The sequence below is a fragment of the Mastigoproctus giganteus genome, chromosome 5 (assembly GCF_048544385.1).
Source record: "Mastigoproctus giganteus isolate SK-2022 chromosome 5, ASM4854438v1, whole genome shotgun sequence".
Lineage (NCBI taxonomy): Eukaryota > Metazoa > Arthropoda > Arachnida > Uropygi > Thelyphonidae > Mastigoproctus > Mastigoproctus giganteus.
This window is the reverse complement of record NC_143579.1, coordinates 80489188-80501597: the sequence shown is the minus strand read 5'-3', so window position 1 is coordinate 80501597 and position 12410 is coordinate 80489188. Positions and strand designations below refer to the sequence as shown.

At 38.0% G+C, this 12410-nt stretch overlaps 1 protein-coding gene across 4 annotated transcripts in view; it reads left to right on the top strand.

The window, feature by feature from the left end:
* Window positions 1-12410, top strand: part of LOC150085522 (ran GTPase-activating protein 1-like) — a 384391-nt gene that overhangs the window by 197046 nt on the left and 174935 nt on the right. For all 4 annotated transcript variants that reach the window (XM_090374091.1, XM_090374088.1, XM_090374089.1 and 1 more), the window contains exon 9: window positions 7669-7753. In XM_090374091.1, the coding sequence (XP_090230217.1) occupies window positions 7669-7753 (85 nt within the window). The remainder of the gene's footprint in view (window positions 1-7668; window positions 7754-12410) is intronic.

The window sequence follows — 12410 nt, the reverse complement described above, 5'->3', positions numbered from 1 at the left end:
AATTCTGCATCTGTTATGTTTGAGTGACATCATATCTCGAGATATCTCCATAATGTTTGCATTTGATATTTTGACCAGTACTTCAAATTCATCAAATTTATTTACAATGTAATAAACGTTTTTATAAATTTATTACAATTAGTGTACATGTAAGTATCCATGTATTTACTAGTGTAAATACATGGATACAAGGCACTCAGCATGTCATATCCTATCATGTCTGGTCAGGATTGCTGACACTTTCAAATTCAGTCCTAACTCTCAACTTTTCCCAAACATTTCTCTAGACTTGTTAAGTCCTCAGATCTCCTATTCATAATATCATCAGTGTCAATGTATACAACAGTATCACCTTTTGTGCCCTTAAAAGATGACCTGCTTTACAACATCTACTTTTGCCCCTGGTAGACATACTCTGCCTATTCCACTTATTCTTCTTGCACAACATATTTCCTCCTATTTGTAGGCACTTTCAAATTTCATCCCAACTTGCGACATTTTCTCAACATTGTCTCAAATTTACTTGTTAATTAAATCCTCAGATCTCGTATTGTTAATATCACTGGGATCATGTGTTCAAAAGTATCACCTTTCATGCCCTTAAAAGGTGATATCTGTTCCAATGTCATCTATTTTTTCCCCTGGCAGAATATAATGGTTCTATTCCGCCTATTTTTTTTTTGCAAGCATATTTGCCGTTTCCCTGACAATAGTCACTGAAAATTACTACCTCCTTTGGGAACAGTGCATTCTGCCATTGAGTTGGGGAACTTAGAACCAGAAAAGATCTCCACTGTTCAACTCAATATAAATGTGATATTAATATATAAACTATGATATATCATCATTCAGCTGCCAACTCATATAAAAATGAAAAGCAAAGTTGAGGTTTTTTATTATTTTTTTATATTTAGAATTTGATACCAGAAATCACTTTGGTCATGCAACAGTTTTTTGAGAGCTTGGCAATTTAGTATATTCATCATGTCAGATAATTTCCTCACCCAAGCATTATATTTTCTAGTTCATGGAGGAATTTGTTTATCCTCATTATTAAAATATGTTTGCTGAAGTGACATTACATTGGCACTCCATTGGTCCTTTTTTGTATCAGAAAGTACATTATAGTACCAGTATAGTATTAGGTTTCAGAAATCTGATATTGTCAGATTACCTGATCAGAGCATGAGTTACTCCAACTTCGGGAAGTTTTGTGGTCATACTTAGCACTCATTTGTATTATTAGCATTAGTAGAGGCATATGATGCAAGAAAGCAAGCTTAAGCAGCATCAGCCAAAAAAACCCCCTCCCATTTCATCCCTCCATTCTTTTCAAATGCCTGTCCAGCTCAGCGTTAAATTTATTTAGGCTATTAGCTTCCACAACAAGAGATGGACCACCAATCAACTACCTGCTGGCCAAAAGCAAATTTCCGCAACTATTCTACAACTATCTTTTGTCAATTTGAAACTGTGCCCCATCAGCAAGATGAAGAATCCCATCAGCATTCAGCTTGCTCAACCCATTCAAGGCCTTTTACACCTCAATCAGATCACCTGGCAGGTGCCTACTCACCAGGTTCTGCAGTTTGCATAACTTAAGCCTTTCTTGGTAAGAGCACCCCTTTGTTCCCCTCATCAATCGTGTTGCCCTCCTTTGTACCTCGTGCCAATGTAATGTCACATCCTTCCTAAAATGAGGCCTCCAGACCTGTACACAGTACTCTAGGTGTGGCCTGACCATTGTCTTGTATAACGGGATTATCACCTCCCTGTCCCTGCTAGCAAAATTCCTATACGTATATCATTGACAAGACTGCATGACCTGCCCTGGCATCCCATCTGCACTGCTCAGCGAACTTCATATTTGGCTACATAATTACCTCCAGGTCTTTTTCACTTTCCACTTCCCTGAGTGTAGTACCACCCAGTTGGTACATTTATCTTCGGTTATTGCTACCCATATGCAGTACTTTGCATTTGTCAATGTTAAACTTCAGTTGCCACTTCTCAGCCCATTTGCCCAACTTATCTAGATCCAGTTGGAGTAGCATACTGTCTTTACTGTCATTAACAACCCTGCCAACCTTTGTATCATCAGCAAACTTCGACATTCAGCCCTGATATTCCTTCATCAATACACAAAACAACAATGGGCCCGGCACCAAACCCTGGGGAACTCCATTAATAACATTTGTCTGTGAAGAGCAGTGTCCATTGATTACCACTCTGTCGTCTCCCACTCAACCATCCCTTTATCCATTGTAGCATCTTACCCTTGATGCCATATCTCTCCAATTTGTACAGCAGTCTTTCAAGTGCAACAGTATCAAAATCTTTCCTGAAATCCAAGTATATGATATCAAAATTATTTTTAGTATTCAGTTCCTTTGTGACCACATCATAGTAAGCAATCAAATTGGTCAGACAAGACCTCCCTTTGGCAAACCCATGCTGTGTCTTAACTATTACTGCAGTCTTATCCTGAAAAAGGCCTCTGAGGTTGGGAAAATTCATATTTTAGTATTAAATCAGCTCACACCAACCATAAGAATAAGCATTTACTGTAACTAGAATATTTATTTACATATTAAAATAAAATAAATATTTACAAAAAACTGCTATTATATTAAATATACATGTAAAAACATTAAAACTGTGATAAAATCCTTGAGATAAAATACACTAAAATAAACCGGATTAAAAGCGATAAAAACGATAAAAATCTCTGGAGCTTTCGGAAGCTTGCGCTCCCTTCCTCAGCAGTAACAAAACTTCCTGCAGCACGTCCATATATAACAGGCTCACGGTACCTATACACGTGGTGCAGTCGGCGCATGGTCTGGACTGGAAGCGGAAATAGCTCGGGAACGTGTTAAGCAAAACTGTTCATCCGTACTTAGGATAATAGTTTCAAACAGAGGATGCATACGCATACCTCTGTCCCTATTCATAATATTGTGGTCGGATGAACAGATTCGTAGGCTCTCGAGCCATTTACGGTTCCAGAACCCATGCGCTCGATCCATGATAACAGCATCAAATTTCCCCAGAGGATGCGGTTATCATGGATCGAGCGCATGGGTTCTGGAACCGTAAATGGCTCGAGAGCCTACGAATCTGTTCATCCGACCACAATATTATGAATAGGGACAGAGGTATGCGTATGCATCCTCTGTTTGAAACTATTATCCTAAGTACGGATGAACGGTTTTGCTTAACACGTTCCCGAGCTATTTCCGCTTCCAGTCCAGACCATGCGCCGACTGCACCACGTGTATAGGTACCGTGAGCCTGTTATATATGGACGTGCTGCAGGAAGTTTTGTTACTGCTGAGGAAGGGAGCGCAAGCTTCCGAAAGCTCCAGAGATTTTTATCGTTTTTATCGCTTTTAATCCGGTTTATTTTAGTGTATTTTATCTCAAGGATTTTATCACAGTTTTAATGTTTTTACATGTATATTTAATATAATAGCAGTTTTTTGTAAATATTTATTTTATTTTAATATGTAAATAAATATTCTAGTTACAGTAAATGCTTATTCTTATGGTTGGTGTGAGCTGATTTAATACTAAAATACTGCAGTCTTGTCTAGATGATCCTGCAATGCTTCTTTAACCAGTGATTCTATTATTTTCCGTGGAACACAAGTTAAACTAACAGGTCTGTAGTTACTTGTGTCACCTTTTGAACCTCCTTTGTGAATTGGTGATATAATTGCACACCTCCAGTCTATGGGGACTTCCCCTCAGTCTAAGGAAGCTCTCATAATTATGGCTAATGGTTTGCTTACTTCCTTTGCTGTCTCCTTAAATATAACTGGATAGATCCCATCCACCTCAGGTGCCTTCCTTATGTTTAACTTCAACAATTTCTCCTCCACTTTGCTTTCAGTTATTACAAAATCACTTAGCTCCCTGTTAGCATTTGATAAACTTCTGGCACTTCCCTCATTGAATAACTCCTCATGTGTGAATGTAGATGCAAAATACTCATTCAGTTTATCAGCTACCTGAGCATGATCATCAATAGTCAACCTATCTATGTTAAGTGGTCCTATCTGATTCATCCCTTTCCTTCTAGAGTTTACATAAGTAAAGAACTCCTTGCTGTTTTTCTTTACATTCTTTGCCAAAGATTTCTCATAATCTGCCTTCGCCTGCCTAACTTCCTTTGTGACTTGATTACAGACTAGTTTATACCTTCCATAGGCTTCTGTATCGCCTGATACTTTATATGCATCCCATACATTCTTCTTCTCTGCCACTATCCTCATTGATTCATCTGACATCCATTTAGGCCTAAACCTTGAACAGTATTTCTTAGTTGGAATGAAAAGCCTAGTAGCCTCCAAAATTAAGTCCCTGAAGGCTTCCCATTTAGAATTCACTCTTGGTAACATCATCAGTTGATCCCACTGTACAGAATTTAAAAACTGTCCGAGACCTCTGTAGTCACCTTTACGAAAGCAAAAGCCCTTCCCTTTAGCCTTGATGGTAGTTACATCTTGAAATAATTCTTACATCAATACATTGTGATCACTGTCGCCCAGTGGTTCCTTTATCTGCAAATTCTTAATGCATGAAGAATCACTACTGATAATCAGATCAAGAGTATTACACCCTCCGGTTGCCTCTCGAACTTGTTGCTGTAGAAAACAGTCATCCAATAAATCCACAAAAGTCTTGCTAATGTGTGAGTGACCAACCCCCAAGTTTCTGTCAATAGCTGGAAAGTTAAAATCTCCCATCATAAGACATTCTGATTTACTGGCCCACTATTTCTCTGCACAATTGCTATTATACTCATCAGATTCATTAGGCCTATAACACACACCTACTCTCATTTTTCCTTTCCCAGTGCTTATTTCACACCAAACAGACTCAACACTGCATTGTCTACCAACATCCTTAGATTGGATGCACTTCCTTAGATTTTGTGTGTTTCTTAACTAACAGCATAACCCCTCCTCCCTTCCTATACACATTGTTTGTTTGTTATTTGGTTTTTAGCATTAGCAACCAAGGCCATATTGCTCCGGGGATATGCGGTGGTCATTCCCTAACCTTTCCACATCCTCCGTATTTGGTGGTCACAGGCTCGAACCCTGGTCTAATCAAGAAGCGTGTGCTACACACCGCCACTCCTGCCCACCTGGCTACGGAGGTGCCTATACACACTGTGCTCCCCAAATTCCAACTCTGCACTGCCTATATCTGTGTAACACCATGTCTGTGATATCCCAACAATATCTGCCTTTGATGTCTTGACTAGCACTTCAAGCTCATCAAATTTATTAACTTTACTCCTAGCATTGGTGTACATGCAAGTATACATGCACCTGTTCCTGCTCCTAGCCACTCTAACACAGCCCATGTATTTACTTGTTCCACTATGATTCTCAGCAGTCCTGGAAATCTCCATTACCTTGCTTTCCAGTCTGCTGCCCATTGTAATAGACGCAGTGCAAGAATAACTTTTGCCTCTGCCTGCGGCCACTGTTAAAACTTTTTAGTCTGTGTATCCCCCCACGTTAGCAGTTTTCCAACCTACCTAACACTGCCTCGATAGCATCAGCAAATATTCTTGCACCATTTCTATTTAACTGTATGCCATCCCTGTAGAAGCAGTCTCTCCTGTCAACAAGCACAGACCAGGCTGAAAAAAAAAAAAAAAATTCTACTCCTTGAGCCTTGCACAATCTCTCCAGGGCCAAAAAAATTGACAAGGCTCTCATCATATACTCCCTCCTATCGTGTCTGTGCAGAATTGCAGACACTTTCACATTCAATACTAACTCGCAACTTTTTTTTCAACATTGACCTGTACTTGTTGAGTAAATCTGCAGATCTCTTACTCTATGTCATTAGTTCCAGTGTGCAACAGTATCACCTTTTGTGCCCTGAAAAGATGATATCTGCTCTCATCAACTTTTGCCCCTGGCAAACATATCCTGGTCCTGTTCCACCTATCCTTCTTAAATAGTATATTCCCTGTCTCCCTGACAATAGTCACTAACAATAACAAGTTCCTTTGGGACCAGCACATTCTGCCTTGGAGATTGCCTCTCTGTTGCCTGATGCACAGGAGTGAGCTCTGTCATTGAGCTGGGCAGCTGAGAGCCTGATGGGCCCTTCATATTAATTTCTTCGGGGGACATTTACCCTACACCTCAAGCTCTCATAGACGCCCATCAGAATGCTGAGTTGGCGCCTAATTTTTTGACACTCTAGATTCCTAGCACACACAAAAGTATCATTGTTGGCTAGATTATGTCCTGTTTTAGAAAGGTCGGCAAACATTTTACACTTCGCACATTTTTTGAGACTGTGTTGCGCTGGAGAATTGCCCCTTCGTTTCTCCCCCAAGCCACAGAACTCTCGCTAGTCTGTGATCTTTGCTTCGCAGCTCTAGTCTGGGTCATGATTTCCTTTTAAATACAATTTAATTAACAATGAAATTTAATAAGGTTAATAATATTAATTGATTAATTATAATAAGCTAACAGAGTCCTAATACAGTGCTTCATATTACACTATCTAGTTTAACTTTATACCTTATGCTTTTAGTTTGAGATATATATATATATATATATATATATATATATATACACGTTAAGCTATTTCTTATCGACTACAATATGGCGGCTAGTTCAGCAATATTGGCGCCAACACCGGGAGTCAAATTTCAAAAATCACTGGTTAAATTCAAAATAAGAAGGTAACGAATGCTACTAAACCTATTTAATATCCAAACCTATTTAATACTATAAAGAGATGAATTGTGTTAATTTTACTAATAGAAATGTCACTACTTTTTTTTTTTTTTTTACTTAAAGCCTAGGATGTTGATGCTGAGGAAAGTTTTCCATACTTGAAGATATGCTATTATTACTACAAAGTGGCATCTTAGCTTTGCTTTTTGTTGGACTGTGGCATAATACTTCTGCAGTTGGTAATGTTCTGTCTGTGCACTTTACCAGCTGTGGAACTGTGCAGTACTAGGTTTCAAAACTTGGAAAACCTGAAGTTCTAGCATTTCCAGTTTAAAAAGTTTTAATGTATTTTATTAAGCTAAAAGATGAAATTTTATGCATGGCAGCTGACATCAAATGTCAACTGCCATGCAGTAGATGAAGTTAGAATTTCTGAATTATAAAAATAGCTTATAAAATTATGAAAAGTATATAAATTCTTTTTGTGTTTTTGTGGTCTACCTGCCACAAAAAACACAAGGATTTAAATTTAATAGAATTTAAGAAATTAATAAGAAAATAACAATTTAAATTGCATTGGAAAAATGCACTTGTTTTAATACTTACTGTAGAATTAACTTCAGTTCTGATACAAGCTGCATTGGTATTGTAGTACTCAAAAATGCATTGCTGGAAAGTTAAGCTACATTTAAGACAGGACACTGCTATGACAGCTTTTATTGGGACTTATTGGATCTCCTCATCCCGCACCCCCATCAGATAGCAGGTGGTCTCTGCGAGAGTTCTCTGAAAATTTCTGTTTCACTTTTTTTTAAAGTTATATTTTACATAAATGTTTGAGAACTTATATTCAGTAGAATTCCATGAAAATTTCAAAGATTAATTACGTTTTTTAGGACAGTGTACCATTTAACAGCAGGGTGAAAACAATGATGCTCTTACTGTTTTATAGGTAACCAGTTTGGGAATGAAGGTTGCAAAATAATTGAAACAACATTGAAAACCATGGGAAAGGGAGACAAAATTGGCCCCCTAATGTAAGTATGTAGAAAGTTAATGACATAATGTCATCAATAGTGGAATAAGTAGATCTGAGCTTTTATGTTTAAGTAATGCTTAAAAACATTTTGACTTGAATATAAGTTGAAGTTATTGGCATATTGGAAGAGCAGAACTGCTGCATATATAAGAATAATACATATTTACACTCAGTGCCCACTTTATTAGCTACACCAGAATCTTTTAGCATTGCAAGCATACTACAAAGTAATGAAGCTAGAGGCTGACATGACAATGTACAGGACGCGACTACACAGCAAGTAGTAAAAACGGTTCAAGACTGTTGATGCCAATAAACAACGAATAGCAGACCAGAGATTAGCATTAGCAATAGCATTGCAAGCATACTACAAAGTAATGAAGCTAGAGGCTGACATGACAATGTACAGGACGCGACTACACAGCAAGTAGTAAAAACGGTTCAAGACTGTTGATGCCAATAAACAACGAATAGCAGACCAGAGATTAGCATTAGCAAAGGCATATAATGCAAGAAAGCAAGCTTATACAGCATTAGCCAAAAAAAAAAAAAAAAAAAAAAAAAAAGAGTCCCATTTCACACACCCATTTGCTCTAAAAGTTTGTCCAGTTTTTGTGGTCTACCTGCCACAAAAAACACAAGGATTTAAATTTAATAGAATTTAAGAAATTAATTAGAAAATAAGAATTTAAATTGCATATTAAAAATGCACTGGAATTTATTTAATTAATTTATTTAAGCTATCAACTTCCACAACAGCAGATGGAAGTTTGTTCCAGCAATCAACTACCCACTGGCTAAAGGCAAATTTCCATGCATCTTTTCTATAACTGTCTATCCTCAGTTTGAATCTATGCCCCCTCAGGTTTGTAATCTAAGGAACAGGAAGAATCCCATCAGCATTGAGCTTGCTAAAACCATTCAAGGCCTTATACACCTCAATCAGATCACCTCGTAGGTGCCTAATCTCCGGACACTGCAATTTGCAGAATTTACGCCTTTCTTGGTAACAGCAACCCTTCGTTCCACTAACTAACCTCTTTACATTTCTCTTTACTCGTTCCAGTACCTCTGTCATTTCCTCAAATGAGGCCTCCAGACCAGCATGCAGTACTCAAGGCATGGCCTGACCATTGCCTTATACAAAGGGATAATCACTTACTTATCCCTACTAGCAAAATTCCTGTGTATCATTGACACAATACCCCATGACCTGCTCTGGCAGCCTGCCTGCATTGCTCAGAAAACTCTGACTACAATTACTCCCAGATCTTTTTCATTTTCTACCACCCTAAGTGTAGTACCACAGTTGGTACATTTCTCTGGGGTTACTTCTATCCATATGCAGTACTTTGCATTTGTCAATATTAAACTTCAGTTCCCACTTCTCAGCCCATCTGCCCAAATTTTCTAGATCCTGTTGCAGTAGCATATTGTCATTACTGTCATTAACAACCCTGCTAACCTTTGTATCATCTGCAAACTTGAACATTAAGAAGCTTGATATACTTCATAATATCATTGATAAATATACAAAACAACAATGGGCCCAATACCGAACCCTGTAGGACTCCACTAATAACATTAGTCCATGAAGTGTTCGTTGATTACCACTCTCTGTTGTCTCCCATTCAACCACCCTTTCATCCATTGTACCAACTTGCCCTTAATGCCTTACTGTTCCAATGCGTACAGCAGCCTTCCATGTGCAATGGTATCAAAAGCTTTCTTGAAATCCTAGTATATAATATCAAAATTATTTTTTGCATTCAGTTCCTTTGTGACCACATCATAGTATCCAATCAAATTGGTCAGACACGGCTTTCCCCCTTAACAAACTCATGCTGTGTCTGAATTATTACTCCATCATAATAAGATCAATCATTGTTATGAAGAACCTGATAGCTCTTGCAATCTAGGAAAAAATAAAGCAGCGTGTGAGCAACCAACTACACAGCACAAAGAATACAGACAGAATCAAACCAGAATTGGAAGAGGAACAATTAGTACGATAGCTACAAACCAAAGCAACAGAAGTAAAAACTTACGAGGTCATGATATTCAGAATAAAAAGAGTATAAGAAGGCTGTAGCAGAATGAGGAAATAGACCACACAAAGACTCACACCATACTGAGGCAGAGATGCAACAGAATACTGTGGCAAATGACAAATCACCTGAATCAGTGAATAATTTGTAGCTTGGCATTCTAAATGAGCAGATGCATTTCTAAAGTGCAAGGAGAGAATAGTGATTAGAAAGGATTAGATTAGTAAAGGCACATGATGCAATAAAGCTATCTTATATAGCATCAGCGAAAAAGCCTTCTCATTTCACCCATCCACTCGCTCCAAATATTTGTCTAGTTCTGCCTTGAATCTATTTAAGCTATCAACTTCTACAATGACAGATGGAAGTTTGTTCCAGCAATCAACCACCCGCTGGCTAAAGGCAAACTTCCGCACATCTACCCTACAACCGTCTTTCCTCAATTTGAATTTATGCCCTCTCAGGCGATTATTCTGAGCAAGAGGAAGAATTCCATCAGCATTGAGCATGCTCAAAGCATTCAAAGCTTTATACACCTCAATCAGATCACCTTGCAGTTGCCTTGTCTCCAGACACTGTAATTTGCAAAACTTAAGCCTTTTTTTTTCATAAGAGCAAGCCTTTGTTCCCTTCGTTAAACTTGTTGCCCTTCTCTGTATTCGTTCCAGCAGCTCTACATCCTTCTTGAAATGAGACTTCCAGACCTGTATACAGTACTCAAGGTGTGGCCTGACCCTTGCCTTATACAAGGGAATAATCACCTCCCTATCCCTGCTAGAAAAAGTCCTGTATATCATTGACAAGACACCATGAGCTACTCTTGCAGACCATCTGCACTGCTCAGAAAACTTCATATCTGCCTGCACAATCTTGCATGCAAATGGATCACAATACATTGTGATCAACACATGACTTCTCCTTCCAGAGTAGTTGTGAAGAAGACATATTAAACAGTTCGACGTGTTTATTCTCTCTCTCTCTCTCTCTCTCTCTCTCTCTCTCTCTCTCTCTCTCTCGTGGTGCATCAATAAATAAAGAAAAATCTTCTTAAGTGCCTGTTTCTAGAATCACTGAAATGTGGAGTGTGCAGGGATAGAGAGTTGCCAATGGTCCATTTGTTAATGTGCACATTTTGACCTCCATTTAAGAATGCACTCCCTAGGCCTTAGCCTATCTGTGTCTAAATCTCTTGAAATTCTAAAATTTTGTTAGTTAAAATAAATAACAATTAATAAAACAAATTAATTACCTATCGCTTGGCCACTTAGCCTCGTGCAAGAAGAATTGGCTTTGAGATTTTATTCTGCCAATCTTAATTGGACCAGATGACGTCCCTGCCATGGGGAGGCGTGCCTCTACTATCCATCATTCTTATTCTCCTTTTAAAAACTCCGATCACAAATTTATTAAAATATACAAATAACCTTTTATCAGTGAACATGATATAGAGTCTCTCCTTCTCCAGAATACAAACTGATAGTTCTAATTCCATCCTAAAATCTACATATTGGCTGCAGTTCAACATTATGTGGTCTGATGTTTCAGGCTCACCGCACATGCACAATCCATTATCTTTTTACCCTAGTTGATGAAGCCATAAGGCCAATCCATGACCAGTTAACATGGCATGCAAGCCAAATTGGAGCCAGACTTTCTTTTTTGTATTAATTATGTCTATTCTAGGAATGAACATATAAGTCTGGCACCCTTTTTCATTATTTTCCCACTCTGCTTGCCATCTAATTTCAACTTCTTCCAGTATTCTTTTCTTTTCATTCTTAACATCAACTTTGGTATAAATTTTTCCTATTTCTGGACATGAGCTTTATTCCCACAATTGTCTTCCTAATATTTCTTCTTGTAAGATAAGCCATTCCAGATATTAATATCTCATATTGCACTGGTAATTTACCAGATACCACCTGTAAAGCTTCTGAGGACACCGTCCGACATGCCCAAGTGATCCCTAACAAAGCAAATCTTTGTGTTTGAGTTAGATGTTTTTTGATGATAACATTTCCAATTCTATGTACCCAAGCTCCTGCTCCATAACAAACTATTGGAGTAAAATGACAATCATATAATAGATTAAGGGCTCTTCCTTTAATGCCCCAGTCTTTTCTGATGACCCTTCGGAGCTTGGCGTACAAGGTTCTTATTTTATGTTTAATATACTTCACGTGCCCAGTGAAAAATAAGTGTTCTTCTAACATTATTCCTAAATATTTGGTCGCTCTTGCATATCGGACAGCGCTCCCCATCAGCTTCACTGTGGGAGCCCTGTTCATGCTTAGCTTGCCTTTTAATAACATCTGAACCGTTTTGTTCTTTGATATCTGCAGCCCATGTTTAATAGTCCACTCCTCAAGGGATCTTAAAGATTCTTCAGCTTTACTTTCAATATAAGATCTTGTATTCCCTTGGATTAATAATACTAGATCATCTGTATACGCTATTTTTGTGACATCAGGCATATTCATATTCAAGTATTCATCAAAAACCATATTCCAGGCAAAGGGGCCAATCACTGAACCCTGTGGACATCCTTTATATAAATACTTTTTACAATTCGAGAATATTTTGTTCTTACAATTACTTCTCTGTTTG